Here is a 16,986-nt window from a genome sequence, read left to right as displayed (position 1 = left end):
TCAGAAAACTGCATGAAAAAACATGGAGATGCTACTAAACAGGATTGCTGGGCTTCTACAGAATTAGATAATTTTGTGCCCACTAGAAAAGGACGAGATGTTGAAGTCCATTTTTTAGGAGATAAGTCTTCGGCAAGAAGGGTCTTGTGGTTGCACAACTGAAGCAAGATCTCTTGGAGATGTCTTAGGTCCTGTTTAGATTCTAAAAAATTTCACCCAAAAGTGTCACATCGAATCTTACGGCATATATATGGAGTACTAAATGTAGACGAAAAACAAAACTAATTGCACAGTTGGGTGAGAAATCGCGAGACGAAACTTTCGAACCTAATTAGTCCATAATTAGACACTAATTGCCAAATACAAACGAAAGTTTCATGCAGCATGGGAGGATCAAAATTTATATGAAGGGAAAGATGAAGTGTCTGGAGAAAAGTGGTCAACGTCTTCAGGATTGTGGTGGAAGGTTGTTAACAATAGCATGGCCTGCATGGGATTGGTGTAAGGTTCTTTAGTTTTTCTTTTTCAGGGGTCATGTGGTTCTTCTGTTGAGCTTTGATGAGCTATCATCCTATACGGTGTAATGACCCTTCTATCTTTTGGATTTAGTTGAAAGACAGCATGAGCCCCAAAACTCTTTTTTTAAAAAACAAAATTTTATCCCTTCATTACTACTTCTATTACATTCTATTTGTTTTCTAAGTACAATATGTGTATAATTGAGGAATTGGCATTTGTGCCCTTATTAGACTTACTAAAGGGGCCCACTCCTAATACAACATTATTTTCTCCAATCCAGCATATTCTCTCCTCATTTTCCTATACTTGCCCCATCCAACTTCTCCTCCCTATCCCTAGCTGATCAGGCGAAGGCGGCGAGCCAAGCGATATGTTGGATAGACCACCAATGCAAATGCTAGCTATCTGGTTAGCATTGCATTGCCCACTAATTTTCCTAATATGTTTGCAACATGTTCTATTTGAATGTGATCCATACATTTTTGTCCGGTACTTTATGCCGAGGTATTGTTGTACTTATAGAGCCTGTTTGATATTGCTCCACTTCACGTTTTTATGCCATGTTCATTTGGGTGACAAGTCATGGCTGAAAGTACTGTTGGCTAATTTATTGTGAGAGAAAAATAATGTTTATTGGCTGAAAAAAGTATTGCTTATAAGCCAAGCAAACAGGACGTTAGTTCGGCTTCATGTTTTTTCAGCCAAATATATAGGTGTAGCTTCACAAATTTTGTTGTAAGAAATAAAATGTGAAGTTATAAGAGCACCTAAAACAATGCTCTAAAAATAAGATTTTTGTGAAGATCTGCTCTACGGTGGAATTTGTGGACCAGTTCCAAACAGCCCCAACAACAGTAGGGAAACAACCAAAAAATTTACATCATTCCACTAAAGTGCATATAAGGCCTTCTTCAGTGGCCGCACTTTGCGCTGACTTGTGAGCTCATAAATCGATTCATCATCAGTGGAGACTGGAGAGCAACCGAATCTAATTCTTAGGGAGAAACTGAACCCAAAATACTGAAATAGAAACTGGCTCCTATTTATTAAAAAATTTATTTATGTGAGAAGAAAGGAGAGAAGAAAATCTAAAATAGGAACAGGTACCTACTTATCAAAAAATTATTTTTGTGAGAAGGAAAGAGAAGAAAGCAGATGCAAAACTGAACCCAATTATTCTCTCCTCCATGACTTTTTACCGGGAATCGAATCCACCATTAGAGTAGGCCAAATGAGCCTGTCAACGAAGGTCTTCTGCGCTTGTCTGAATATGTATACCCCCTTTCCCTCATTTTCTAGAAAAAAAATGATCTTTTTATCAGATAGTTTTACGGCAATATTTTGCCGCTCAACCAACTTAAAATCGGTTTGTGTCCCTCGTTCTGTAGTCATGCACTCATGCTTTTCCTGGCGTTCAGCGTACCCACCAACGTTCTATTCTATGGACTGGATAGTGAATATAGGCGTTCAGTGGTTGCGAGTTTTTGCGGCGACTTCCTTATAGTGGTTGCCCTCTGCAGTCTGCAGTCTGCAGTCTGCACTGCAACCAAATGGAGAGAGTCCAGCAGCAGAACACCAAGAAGCCGAGGGTGGAGTTAACCATGCGTGAAGTGAAGCAAGAAGTGGAGGAAGGGCAGGCAACCGCCGGAGCCGGCGCAATGGTGGCCGTGCAAGTCGCCGCCCCGGTAGTGGATCTCGAAGTGAGGATCGAAAAGGCCAAACTTGACTGCCCCCGCTGCACCATGCCCTTCAAGCCTCCAATCTTCCAGTTCCAGGTATGCTTCACCCATCACCATTAGTACCGGCAAGATCCATCACTTGTTCCAGCATTCTAATCGCGGAGTTGATCTTGCGCAGTGCGAGGCCGGGCACTTGGCCTGCGGCACCTGCTACGCCTTCCTCCCCAAGAACAAGTGCTACTCGTGCCACCGGGACGGCGCCTACTCCCGCAGCACCCCTCTGGAAGGCATCGTCGGCTGTGCCAAGGTCCTCTGCCCCTACGACGTCTACGGCTGCCGGACGTACGCCACCTACCACGAGGCCGGCGACCACCAGCGCGAGTGCCCCTGTGCGCCGTGTCGCTGCTCGGAGCCCGGCTGCGCCTTCGTGGGCTCGCCGCCGATGCTCCGCGACCACCTCAGGGACACTCACGCCTGGCCCGTGGACAAGATCACCTACGGACGCGCGCACAACATCCGCCTGCCGGAAACGTGCCCGTCGCGCCTGCTCCAGGCGGAGGACGACGGCCGCGTGTTCCTCGTGTCCGTGGGCGCGCACGGCGCGCGCATCGGCGTGACGGTGGCGTGCGTGAGGGCGAGCGCCGCGGCGGGGCCGCGCTACTCCTGCAAGCTGTGGGCGACCGGGAACCCGGGCGCGGAGACCGGCCGGGTGGAGATCGCCACGGCGGAGGCGGACGTGCCGAGCAGCAGCTCGGTGCCTGGCCCTGGCGACGCCGCCACGGCTGCGGCGCCCTTGTCTGTGCGGCGCAGCATGCTGCACGGGAAGTCCATGGAGATGATGCTCAGCATCAGGATTGACAAGACGAAGAACTGAATGCGGCGACAAGTGAGATTTATCGGGAGATCGAAGTCTGGGTTCTTCTGTCCATGGTCATGGCTACTAGTGAGATTTCCAGTATGACTTTGGACTCTTGGTGGTTGTCAGCTCTGGGCCTCTCTGCCTGTTTTAGTTTGTGTGTAGTTATGTCAGTACTAAATCAGAGGATTACATGTAGTTTCTCTTGGTTAGGAATGCTGAAATTTCCATCGGTTTGCTCTGTGAACTGCAATGCGTAGAATGGTATAGCACTGGCTGCTGTAGTTTGTGTGTAAATTTATCGGGGATGATTGACTAGCATTGTGCGTTAAACATCTAGTAGTAACTCGGTCGTGCTTACCATGGCAAACGAGGTGCTAATTAGCTGATGACAATGCTTGTTGCAGCCACACCACATGGCCTATTCATTCTGTAGCCATTTTCAAATCTATGTATATTGCCAAGCTGCAGATTCATCACCGGAAGAAATTGCTGATGATTCATCTTATCTGAACAATGATCTAGGGTTCTTTGGCGCGCATCCCTGCATGATTCATCTGATCTGATGATCTCATTGGTTGATAAACCGGTTAATGTTATTTTAATAAGCCGAGCTGATAACGGGCCGTCGGAAATGATGGTGCTGGGAAAGCTGGAACTGCAACCAACATGTGCTTCTCAACCGGCTACCAGAGGTCAAATAAAGAGTTACAGTACATAGTAGACAGAGATGAGGAAACTTGCAAACTGCAATTTGCAGGTGTACTAGTGATCTTTACCCAACCTACAGTATGTCACACCACCCAGGAACACTGAAGGGCCCTTTCAAAACGTACTCCGTATGAATTTTATAAAATTTTATTTACAGGATACAGTTTCGTTTTCACAGAGAAGACGTACCATAGAAAACAGAATTGTAAGGACCTAAAAACCGTGGAGAAAATGGTGATGGCAATTTGGCAAATTTGTGTCCTCACTCGGACACTCGGTCACTCCTCACCTCTCAGAGCTCAGATACACCGCATGGTCCAAAAAAAAAAACGGTAAGTCTCAAGTGGTACTCTCTCTGAGTCTTCGTATAGTGAAGAATGTAATTACGGGATTCGTATCATCAGAGTAGCTTAAGTTTGACTAAGGGGATGTTTAAATTAGAGACTAAATTTTAGGGGTGTCACATGAAAATGTCACATCGAGTGTTTGGATAGTGATAATAAAATAAATTACAAAAGTCATCAGTAATCAGCGAGACAAATTTATTAAACCTAATTAATCCGTTATCAGCGCATGTTATTGTAGCACCATATTATCAAATCATAGACTAATTAGACTTAAAAAATTCGTCTCGCAAATTAGTCTCAATCTATGTGCACTTAGTTTCGTAATTACTTTATATTTAATACTCCATGCATGTGTCCAAACATCTGATGTAACATGGGCTAAAGTTTGGAAGTGGAAAATAAACACAGTCCAAGTTTATAACAAATATTATTAATATTTATATCTTCAAATAAATTTATTATAAAAATATATTCTATGACTAATCTAACGATACTAATTTTATATAAAAAATATTAGTATTTTTTATATAATTTTGATCAGAATTTAAACTGATTCACCTCTCCGGACAAGAATTGCATTCGGAGGGAGTAGTGCTCCCACCAGCTGCTTTTTTCCGCGGAGGAAGGGGCCCAGTGCCAGGGTTTGCTGCGCGACGCGCCCAGAGACGGAGAGATGCCCGACCTCATGGTCCGGATTGACATTCGTCCACTCTGGGCGCGGCGTCCGCGGTGGCGGCGTCGCTGGTGTGCGTGCGGGCGAACGCGAACGGCGACGACGCGAGGGTCACGTTCTTGGCCGTGCCGCCGGGGCTGCTGCGCGAGCGGCCGAGCGCGACGCCATGGTCCGGATTGACAAGGTTGCTTGCCCTGCTGCCAACGACCGTTGCGTAGCTGCGTGAGGTACTGACGTACTTGTACGTATTAGATGCCCCCAAGTGCAGGTGTTGTAGGGCGTACTGTACTTATTCAAAATTTTTGCGCAAATTATAAAATAAATAAATTATTATTTAAGTATCTCTAATGATCAAATAAATTATAACAAAATAGATAATATTTATATAAAAATTTTGAATAAAATGAATGGTCAAACAAGATTTATCTCTACAACTAAAACATTTATAACTATTTCGTCCACAGGTGTGACACCAAAACACGGCGTCGCGCACTAGCTCCATGCGATCAGACCAGGAAGGCAACGCGCACTCGCTCCATGCTATCAGCTCAATCCCTATAACAGCCGCAGCAAATCAGAAAGGCAAAAATCAATTGCCGTAACAATCGTGATCAATTCCGCGATCACCCACGCCACCAATCACGCGAGATCGCGCCGTCACCTGCACCGCGACCTCCCTGGCACTCTGCAGTTGCACGGCACCGCGTCCTCACCTCCTCGTGCCTAGCCCTCGCGCCACCTTCGCCACCGCACACGTCGTCCGCCGATCAACGCCATCGTTCAATCGCGCCCTGTCCACATCCTGCCTCGTACTGGCCCCGTCTGATGCCCCGTCTTGTCCCCGTTGCCTAGACGCCCCTGGAGCGCCCGTCGCCTCGCCGCCCTGCCCGCTGACGCTGGCGTACCCTATCACGACGTCGAGCTAGCGACGAGCACCCACCAGGTACGTCACCAGGACCCTATATCCCCATCTGTCTTCCCTTCCAGCTATGCGAAACGAAACACCCAAACCCAAATCCTAACAACAGCACATGGGCGAAGACGACCACGGCTAATCCTAGCAGAAGCACATGGACGACGACAACTAGCGGAGTCGTCGCCGAATCGCCCCGCTCAAGTCTCCGTGGCGCCGCGCCCTCCCCATTGACGCTGCTGCTTTGCGCCGCCGCGGCCTCTGGTCTCCACCGCCGCTGACACACGCCAGGCACGTGAAAACAAAGACGTCGCTCCGATGTCCGTTGCAACAGATCGTTGATCTCGCCACCTGCAGTCCACGGAGCCTGCAATAGATCGGTGATCATGGCGAGCGGCTGAGCTCCTTAGCGTGAACCACCAGCCCACCACTACCAGCTGGGCAGCACAAGCATCACGACCGCGAACTCCTATGCCACACTACCATTGCCCGGCGTGAGCTCGCTTCAGGGAACAGCCAGTCCCGGCCTTGCTCCTCCGCCCTTGGTAAGACACAGGTGAGCTTCCCCACACCCCTGCGCTCCTTCTCCATGCACGCGCGCGCAAGGGACACTGCGCAACCGTAAGCTCGTGTTGCTGGGAAATGGCCACCGAGCACCGGGCGTGCTCTGTTCCGTGCTCTGCTTTGAACGAGCGTTCCTAGCTTGTTAGTTTGATGACATCAGGATGACATGTCCACACTTTCTTGCGTTTTTCTTCAGAAGAATAAAAGAAGAAATACATTGAAAATACAAGGACCCATATCCTTCAACATGGACTCGGTCCATGGTGGACCGCTCACACACCACACCGTCGATCCATGGTTCATTACACCATGGTCAACTACTCATCTTGAAGCTAAATGTGCTCCTTTTTTTTCTGTCTCTGCAATATGGCAATGCTTTAGATTTAGTGCATTTTGGATAGTTCAGAGTGAGCTCATTTGTTTGAACAAGAACATATGTTGTGTTGTTTGGGTAATTTGCAGTGAGTTTGTTTGGCTTTAGTCCATTCATTTTGGTTGGAATTTTGAGCTTTTTGCACTGCCCGATGATCGTCAATTCAGTCCTCATCCTGCCATGCAAACCACATTTCATTTCTTTTGCCCACAAAATTTGCTCATACATAGGTATTAGGCATGAAAAAACTAAGTGGAATAAAACTTTTTTTCGTAAACACCTGTTGCTATTTATTTGCAAGTTCATAGAGTTGCCTTGATGATATGCAAATACGGATCGCTCGTGTCATCTTAATAGGTCCGTTGGGACAGCGGCCACAAATAGCACCTAATGATCGAAGCACGATAGAAAACTGGTTGTTGAGGCCTTCCCTTAGGGAAAGGCTCCGATGACTGCAATAAGTCTTCTCTGTTGAAATTGATTTTAATCCAAACTTATGATCACTGGCAAATTAGTAGTTGTTAATATAACTCATCTGCCCCGGCTGTTGCAACCACCTCTAAAAAATAAAAAAAATCAGCCATGCTTTTCTATGGTTGGGGATGGGTAGGTTTGAAATCTATGGTGTTGTTTAGATCCTCAATTTTTTGTCAACTTTTTTAGGTACTAAAGTTACTTTGTTTTGAAGATAAGGAAGTTCGATTCTCTGCCCCTAACCCTCCTAAACCTAAGAAATAGAGGGACTTTATACTGAAGTTAAAAAAGATTCTCGATATATGATCCATTCGTCTTTTGACCATTTTAATGTAATAACCGCACATATTTATACTTTTATGTATTTTCTTTCAATCTAACTGGAATCAGAAATTACGTGTTTCAAATGTGTAGAGGTACAATATTAAACTTATGAGTATTAGACAATTCTCATACTGATCACATGTACATATGAGTGCATAGGTACATGCATAAAATATTATTTCTAATTTAGCAAAATAGGGTATATCATCATTTTGTTTATCATTTGAGAAAATATGTCATCATTTTGTTTAACTTGCTAGTATGAAATAATTTATAGCCGCTTTGGTTTTACAGTTTATTGTTTACAACTGTAAGAACGATCATAATTTTAGAAGATCGTTATTTCTATATCTAAAAGATTATTTTCTTTTAAAAAACTGTCTTCGTGTATTTTTAGACCTCTTCATGCATAGAGCCTAATGAAAATCACAGTTGTCGCATGCCATTGAGAGACTTGTCAAACCAGATAAATGAAGGTAAATACTGATGCCCATGTGTATATGTTTTTTGAAAATTTTAACATATGATAATTAATGGTGTTAAGTCTATCTTCTCAAAAAAGCAAACGTTGAAAGTGGATCTAATCCACTTACACAAGTCTCCGATCCTCGGGAACTTAAAAGGCAAAGGGACAGAGCAAGACTTGCGAAGCGTCGTGCGGCAATGACTGAAGAACAACGGAGCGAAATTAATAGAAAGCGACATGAAGCATATCATAAGAAAAAAGCCAATTCTAAAAACAATAAACTATCTATAGGTAACATTCTTAGCTTTATTATGTCACACTACCTGTAATGCCCGTGGGTTTAATATTAATAATCTAAAATAGCATGTACCTTGTTTCTAGATGGTGACGTTGCAACTGACATTGAAAACAAAGTTGACACCGAGAATAATGATTGGCTCCATATTAACTAGTCGTACCAACCTGTGCGAATTGGTAAGGAGAACACAATATTGCAATATGTGTGTGTGTGTGTCTAGGATAATGGTGTCACCTCATAATAATGAACAAAATTTCTTATGTAGGTGAATGCTCGGTGATGAGTGTAGATAACAGTAGCATCATTGACTTGAATAAAACACCATGTACAAAAGATTGTGTAGACACCAATCTGAGTCATGATTATGGTACCCCTGCTACTTTTAATAAATCATGTCAATAGTACTTTAGGGAACGATATGTAAATATGACACCAGAACAGAGGGAGGCTTGACGCGAACAACAACGAAAAAGTTATAGGACGCCTGGGTGAAAGGAGGTCAAAGTAGCAGGTAATAAAAGATGAAGGGAGGTGCAAAAGGACACCCTACATCAAGATTCTATTACCATGGAGAACCCGTTATTTGATCCTGAGCTTGTGTGGCCCACTGTAAGCGCATCTAGGGCTCATGGATCCATGGTGAAATCCAGTGATTGGGTTATCTCAGAGTCTAGTGCAACACCTCTTTATATTCCTCCACCTCATGAGGAGGCTGATGATGAAGGATGTGATGAGTTATTGTCTGGCCATATGACAAAAATATCGCATGTTCCATCTAGACAAAGACATGCGTTGTTCATGCATCGTAACACGATGTTTGAGCGTCGCATTGGTTCGAACACAAGGGCATCTAATAAAGATGGTGACTGCATGGCTGAAGACCAAGTGGGCGTTAACACACCCTTGCCTCAATCAATCATGACCAACAATAATATATACTGATGCCTCATTATCCCATTTAGGGGACCTATATACCATATTATACCTAATCGATCCATGTTAATTCCATGATTAACAGAAAGGGCAGGACCCAACATTCAGACTACATCATCCACACCGACGAAACCACTATTTGATGATTGTGAATGCATGGCTGATGAATACCCGAATGATAACACACCCTTGCCTCAATTAGTCCTGACCAACAACGGTAAATATTAATGCCTCATGACCCCATTTAGGTGACCTATATTGTATACCATATTATACCTAACTCAACCATGGTCATTACATGATTAAAAAAAGGATAGGACCTAGCCCTCAGCCTACATCAGATGCACCGATGACACCACTATTTGATGATAGTGGTAATTTACACTATTTTGTAACATTCTATAAACTATTTGAACTCCTTTGTTTATTTTTACCCGTAGTTCTACTAACTCACGTATCTTTGACGGCCATAGATGATGATGAGGGAGATATATTTGAAGAGGATGAGGAAGAGGATGAGGGATACCTATTTGTTGGGCAAGGTATTTGTTTGAAAGACCGAATATAAATCAAATCTTCCACTACTTTATCTAAACTATTATGGCTTAAATGTTATTTTAGAAGAGGAAGAAGATGATGATGTCCAAGACAATGACCTTGAGGAAGACACGACTTCTGTCCCTAAAGTACCTGACCGATATGATGAGGTGTATAGTAACATGCCTACAGATACCCATATGTTAAAACATGTTGCAAATTGCGAGCACTACGATGCGAAAAGGTTTGAGCATGAACCACGTGGGTTCTGTTATCGCGACAAAAAGGTCGAGCTCAATGAACTGAACATACCTAATGAGCTTATGAGGCTTTGGTCAAGTAATGATGCTGATGCTAGGCACTTTCGTAACAACATTAGGTTTTTCAATGGCCATTTCTCTTTCACTTCTCTATATTATCGCCTTGATAGCGCTACTGCAAGCTAGAAGAATAGTGGCATATACACATTTCGTGCACATGGCTAGATCTATCACAACATAAGGTCATTTGGCAGAGAAGAGGGTAAGAAGCCAAGACATCTTGAGCTTTACTTCTACAACGATGATCCAAGCCTTGAGCATCGCTATCGACGATGTTGTGAAGAGAAATGCCAAAAAGACAAGGAAGTCATTAAGAGGCTTGTGGCCATCATTCATGACAACCCATACTCACAACATCTTAGGAGTGTGGGCTAGGCTCACCACCTCGAGGACTATCATGTCACACTAAACCTTGACCAGAGGCTGGACCAGAGAACATACAATGTACCATCAACTTTAGAGGTGGCTGTTGTTTGGATCAAGGGAAGCGAACTCCTTAGTCAGTTCCAAAATAGTGTTGTCCTGCATGGGAAAGATAGAAGCAGACACGGCATCCACTCATATCATGGATGTTACGATGCTCTTTCATACCCTCTATTCTTCCCTAAGGGTGAGCTTGGGTGGCACATGGATATTCCGAAGAAAGGAGTTAGTATGGAAGAAGTCATTGAGTATCGTGCCCTACAAAAGGCTCGTAGTGGGTCAGAAGAAGAAATATGTTTGTTATTCTTCTTATTTAAATACTTCACATACATGTACCTCAGTGGTTATTCTACAAACAACTCTAATTCATGGCTATTTTTTGTAGACTCCCCTGGTAGACTATGCATGTTTGTGCATAACTACTACTGCTACAAGTTTCAGATGTGTCTAGAAATATTTAACCCTATACTGTATGGCAAGCGTCTATTCCAGCAGTTTGCAGTCGACACATACATCAAGATCGAGAGTTCTTGATTAGATTATATACACAACCATCAAGATGATATGAGGTCTGACCTCTACCAAGGATTGGTTGATAGCCTACATGCTGGTGAAGGTAGAGCAGAAGTTGTTGGGAAATGGACAGTGATGCCTTCATCATTTATTGGAGGCCCACGTGACATGAGGCGTCGGTACATGGATGCCATGGCTCTAGTACGGAGGTTTGGTAAACCAGACATCTTCCTAACTATGACATGTAACCCAAACTAGAATGAGATCAAGCATGAACTCTACCCTGGCCAGACACTATAGGATCATCTAGATCTCGTTGTTCGGGTCTTTAGAGCAAAACTACAAGAGCTGAAGGATAGACTACTAAAAAAGGATATCTTTGGAAAGGTGCGAGCACATGTTTATGTTGTGGAGTTCCAGAAGAGGGGTCTGTCGCATGCACATTTTTTGCTAATCATGGATAGGAAGTACAAGATCACATGCCTAGAGCAGTATGATCGCCTCATCTCAGTTGAGCTCCCGAACAAGAAGTACCCAGTCTTGTACAAGATGGTTACCAAAGATATAATGCATGGCCCTTGCAGACTGCTTAATCGCGATTGTCCATGCACAAAGGGGCTTGATTCCTGCAAGAACCGTTACCCTAGACCTTTTTGCGATGTCACAGTACAAGGCAAGGATTCATATCCAGTTTATAGACAACGTGAAGATGGCCGAAAAGAAAAAGTTTGTGGACACGAGCTTGACAACAGATGGGTCATGCCTTACAACTCATATCTCCTCTATCTATTCAACTGCCACATCAATGTTGAGGCATGTGGGAGAATCAAGGCAGTCAAGTATCTGTTTAAGTACATTTACAAGGTTCATGACCGAGTGTCTATGGCTTTGAGAGAGCCTGACAAGGAGGATAGTGAAGGGAACATTGATGAGATCAATGTAACAGAATCGACCAATTATACGAAATTAAGTAAGAAAATCATCCACCAGAGCAGACGATTTAGCAAACTTAAGCTCGTATAACCCGGTAGTCTGTGAAATCACGAAGGATTTCAAACCAACTTCCATTCCAGCCAAGATCGTAATAAGTTTAGCGGTCACCATTACATATTACATAAAAGTTCACAATCTCAGATACATCAGAGTTTCAACATAGTTATTACAAAACAAGTTTGAATAAAAGTAGCGGAAGCCATTTGTTCAAACCACACACACACTCACGCGGAGTTCAAATATAGTGCCAGCAAATGATCATCTCCAACAAAAGCATCAGACGAGATGTAAGGAATGACCATGCCCATGGTCCTAAGCATCACCCATCACAAGATAAAGACAGTTGATACAATAGCTGTAATACATCTGCCCATCTGCAACAAGTGGGAATAAAACCCTACGTACGAGAAGGTACTCAGCTAGACTTATCCGACATAACCGAAAATAAGTGACACCAAGGATTATGAAGGGCTTTATAGTAGGGTAGCTGACTCATTTGCAAAAGAAGCATTTTTAGCATTCAAGACCCTTTTTAAAGCATTATTGTCAAGTTAATTGTTATTAACCTGTCGACTAGATTTGCACCTATACTAGAGCAAACACATGATTAAGCAGATAATGATAACCAATGATCATTAAACAACTTCCATACTGTCATATTCACTATAACTGTCCAAGTGTTCCATAAACATTTACTACGATGAAGTAACTCAAGTCAAGTGCTCACTATCCAGGAGCGATGGCGATTCGAATCGATTCCTAACCAGCTGGTGATTTATTCCTTACACAAACCTCACTCACCTGCTAAAGTGAGATATTGATCACCGAGTCAACTATCCAGGAATCTTGAGTTTGCCAGGAACCACATGTACCCGGGGCCGACTGACTGCACTTTGGTCTTATCATCTTGCCCCCGTGTCCTACCACACCTGCTCCGGCACAGTGCGCTACGGGCAATCTACTCGGCCCGAATAATCTCCCAGCTTCATGGTCGGAAGGTACTTTATCCGGCCAGCTAAATGTAAGGCATGCGTTCAACATGACTCGAGGCCCAACAACGGTCGGTTCTTAATCGACACAGACGGAAACACTACAGTCCAAAACTCTGCAAGTCTCCGTCCGGTCTCAATTTCATTTAACACTTAGTTATACCATGACTTCACAGTCATCCAAGCAGATCCAGGTAACCACCTATAGCTCGTAGGTGACAGGAAATCACCCGACTTCTACCGGTCTGAGCCAGCTAAGCATTGACTCGATTGCGGATACCCGGGTAACAAGGATATAGTATAACAAAGGTAGACAAGGTATAATGCAGCAACGGTTGCAAACAACTCCTGAACGTAATGCATCAATTAAAGTAAAGCATTGAATTAATAATTGCAAACCGGGAGAAAAATGCTCCGGGGCTTGCCTCTCTCGAAGAAGCTCGGACGGTGATCGGGGCACTCCGGAAGTTCCTCAACGTCCTCCTCGTCAGCTTCGGGCACTTCCTACGGCTGCACCTCGAACTGCTCCTCGGGCTCCTTGGGTATGATGACTGGGTTCTCGGTTTGTGATCATGTATGATGCAATGTGCATAAGTGCTTATGCAATCGGTGCATCGGATGAGATGAATACAATGGATATTTTTGAATGCAAGGTAGTCAACATCATCCAAGAAAATATACTACAAGCACATGTCATCTACTGCATTCTCTTCTACTACTAATATGTTAAGTCAACATATCTTATTAAATGCTTCAAAGATACACCAAAGCTTCACTAATTTCTTAATCACACATAAAGCAACACTTAATTAAACCTTAATTAATAATAGGTTTGAATAGCAACCTCTATTTTTCTTGCTTAGAAAAATCTTAGAAAATTATCATAGCACATTACTACCCTAAGTAGTCTATTATCACATTTTCATGGTATTTGAATGAGTGGATTAGCGTACACAAAAATAACAAGCTATGGCAGGATTATGAACATAAAAAATACTTTGAACTGTGAAAAGTGTCAAACAACAGAGTTAGTATTTTTCCTAGGTTCTTCATAGCATACAATGACTATACAAAAATTATCACATGCATGTTTTATACAAAGTTTGCTCTCTAGCTAAAATAACAAAAATCAGCCATTAAAGGTACTTGAACTACACCTCAAAATTTTCCCACAACACATGCATGAAACATATTTTTCCTAGGAAGTACATGACAAAAGAAGATTAACAAACTTGGAATCATATTTTTCTGAAGCCTATAGATTTTTCTATATATTTTTCAAGTTATCAGCAATATACATGATTAAATAAAATTCTATAGCAAAGTATCTCAAAAATGACATGCAATAATTTTCCCAAGTAGATCTGATGATAAGTAACCTAGACAAATTTATTTCAACTATTTTGGAGCAAATTTGAGTACCCAAACATTTTCCAACCCATTTCTATTTTCAAATAATAAAGAAAAATGAAAAACAAATCATTCAATCGCTACTGGGCCAGCCTGCTGGAAGCACTCGGCCCACGGCCACATTTGGCCTGCATGGCCCGAGCGGAGGGGAAGGGGGAGACGGCTCGGCAGGGCGTCGGCCCACGGCCTTTCGGCCTGGCTTGGCTGAGGCAGAGGCCACGCCAGCGCTGCGACGTCGCAGCGGCGCGGCTCGGCCACGAGGCCGGCGGCCATTGCCGGCCGTGATAGGGCGAGTTAGCGGGAGCATGAGGTTCGTGAGAAGATGGCAAAGGCGGGAAGGTAGCTAGGCAGGGTTGGAGAAGAGGAGGAAGGTGACTTCCATGGCGGCCGAGCACGGCGACGCCATGGCCAACGGTGGCAAGGCTCGAGACGTCACTACCTAAGCTCAGCAGGCGGCACAGGTGTGAGCACGACGTGACGGAGAGTGAGGCAGAGCTACGGGCGCATGATCGCTGGCCACGGTGGAGAAGGCACTGTGGATTTTGCCGGCGGGTGCGGTGGCGCGGCGAGGAGGAGAGCGAGTGCGCGCGGTGCTTGCGGAGAGGAGAAGCAGCGCGGGAGTGAGCGAGCAAGCGCACCGGCTTCGGCAGGAATAGGCGGGTGCGTGGGCGCGGGCGTAGGCCAGCTGCGATGCGCAGCGGCGTCGACGGCGCATGGCCTCCACGCGGCGGGCAAGCTCTGCCGTGGTCGGGCGCGGCGCGGCGCGTCAATGGGCAGGCGCGTGCGGAGGCAAGCCAGGCGTGGCGTTGGGCTGGGCTAGGCCAAGGCGAGGCGCGCGGCGCGGCGAGAGGCTGGCTGGGCTGGCTTCGGTCATGGGCCAGAAGCGAGGCGGCGGCCCGCGAAGGAGAAAACGCCCTTTTTCATTTATATTTTCAAGGAATTTTTAAATGCCAACTTTCAAATATTATTTTGAGCAAGAAAATGACATCTTTTGAAAATGTACCAAAAATGAAAGTTTATTAGAATTTAATTCTCTACAAGTTTGTTTTTATGACCAAAGCCAAATTCTTTCTAGATTTTGAATTGTAAAATCAAAGTCCATGTTTAACTCAAAACCCTAATTTTTGGGAAATTACTTTGGAAGCAAAATTTTGAATTAATTTGAATACAAACCTTGCTCCAAAAATTGAGCTAAATATTTCTAGATGATTTACCATGATAGCCAAACATGTTTTACTAACTAAGCAAGCAAAATCAGGGCAAAACAATTCTAACAAAGGTATGCAACATTCAGGTTTCACAACATGTTTCATATGTTTCGAAACAGTGTTTCAGTTGTTATTTACATGGTTAGGCATGTATGATTAGGATGCTTGATGATGCATGAGATGTATGATTTGTAGTGCCTAAACGCAGACATAACACCGGGGTGTTACAGCCCTCCCCCCTTATAAAAATCTCGTCCTAAGATTTGGGTTACGAACCATTTGTTATAAAAATCTTCATAAGCTTTTTGTAGATACTCTCCTGTTTCCCAAGTTGCATCTCCCTCATCATGATGATCCCACTGTATCTTGTATGTTTTCACCACACTATTCCGAGTAGCACGTTCCTTAGTGTCTAACACCCGGACTGGTTGCTCATGATACACCAAATCTGATTTGAGTTGGATACCTCGAGGTTCTATTCTTTTCTCCGGAACACGCAAACATTTCTTGAGATGTGATACATGAAAAACTGGGAAAACAGTACTCATTGTCTCAGGTAACTCTAACTTGTAGGCTACCGGACCTCTTTGTTCTAGGATCTTGTATGGTCCTACGAATCTCATGGCAAGCTTTCTTCGAACTCTGAACCTTTTCTTCTTCATTGGCGTGACTTTCAGATAAACATAGTCACCAACTTCAAACACAAGGGGCCTCCTTTTTCTGTCTGCATAACTTTTCTGACGTGATTGGGCCGCTTTCATATTCTGCTGAATAATATGAACTTTCTTCTTGGCTTCTTCTACAAAGTCAATGCTATAATACCTTCTATCTCTAGGCTTGACCCAATTCAATGATGTTCTACATTTTCTGCCACATAAAGCTTCGAAGGGAGCCATCTTGATGCTTTCTTGATAACTATTATTATAAGAAAACTCAGCTAACGGTAACCATGACTCCCATGATCCCTTAGAAGACAATACACAGGCTCTTAACATATCCTCCAAAATAGCATTCACTCGTTCAGTCTGACCATCTGTCTGAGGATGATAAGCGGTACTGCGAATCAAACTAGTTCCTAAGCCTTTGTGTAAATGTTCCCAAAAGTGAGCCATGAACTATGAGCCTCTATCAGATACTATGGTCTTTGGTATACCATGCAACCTCACAATCTCTGCGATATACTTCTCGGCATATTGAGGTGGTCGATAATCTATTTTGACAGGCAAGAAATGAGCGGTCTTGGTAAGACGGTCCACAATTACCCAAATCGAATCATGTCCTTTTTGAGTAGTGGGCAAACCCGTGATAAAATCCATACTTATATCGTCCCACTTCTAACCAGGGACTAATAAGGGTTGCAACATACCGGCAGGTTTCATGTGAATGGCTTTCACTCGACAACATGTGTCACATCTGACAATATATGTTGTAATTTCTTTCTTCATTTTGGTCCACCAATAACG

The 16,986-nt window shown here is 43.8% G+C and overlaps 1 protein-coding gene and 1 pseudogene across 1 annotated transcript; both read left to right on the top strand.

Annotated features, from left to right (window-relative positions):
• Window positions 1-2,069: 2,069 nt before the first annotated feature.
• LOC136457862 (E3 ubiquitin-protein ligase SINA-like 10) lies at window positions 2,070-3,349 on the top strand. Its single transcript, XM_066457866.1, has 2 exons — window positions 2,070-2,294; window positions 2,377-3,349. The coding sequence occupies exons 1-2, from the start codon at window positions 2,070-2,072 to the stop codon at window positions 3,070-3,072; spliced, it is 921 nt and encodes a 306-aa protein (XP_066313963.1). The 3' UTR covers window positions 3,073-3,349.
• A 4,747-nt stretch (window positions 3,350-8,096) lies between these two features.
• Window positions 8,097-10,944, top strand: LOC136460360 (uncharacterized; annotated as a pseudogene).
• Window positions 10,945-16,986: the final 6,042 nt, after the last annotated feature.

Source organism: Miscanthus floridulus, chromosome 6, assembly GCF_019320115.1.
Source record: "Miscanthus floridulus cultivar M001 chromosome 6, ASM1932011v1, whole genome shotgun sequence".
Taxonomy (NCBI): domain Eukaryota; kingdom Viridiplantae; phylum Streptophyta; class Magnoliopsida; order Poales; family Poaceae; genus Miscanthus; species Miscanthus floridulus.
The sequence above is the reverse complement of the archived record's forward strand: the minus strand, read 5'-3'. Positions and strand labels throughout refer to the sequence as shown.

Bases quoted from the DNA above. Each gene is read 5' to 3' on its own strand.
- LOC136457862 (XM_066457866.1), top strand. From the start codon at position 2,070: ATGGAGAGAGTCCAGCAGCAGAACACCAAGAAGCCGAGGGTGGAGTTA. The intron at 2,295-2,376 runs GTATGCTTCACC...GATCTTGCGCAG, and splicing joins CTCCAATCTTCCAGTTCCAG to TGCGAGGCCGGGCACTTGGC.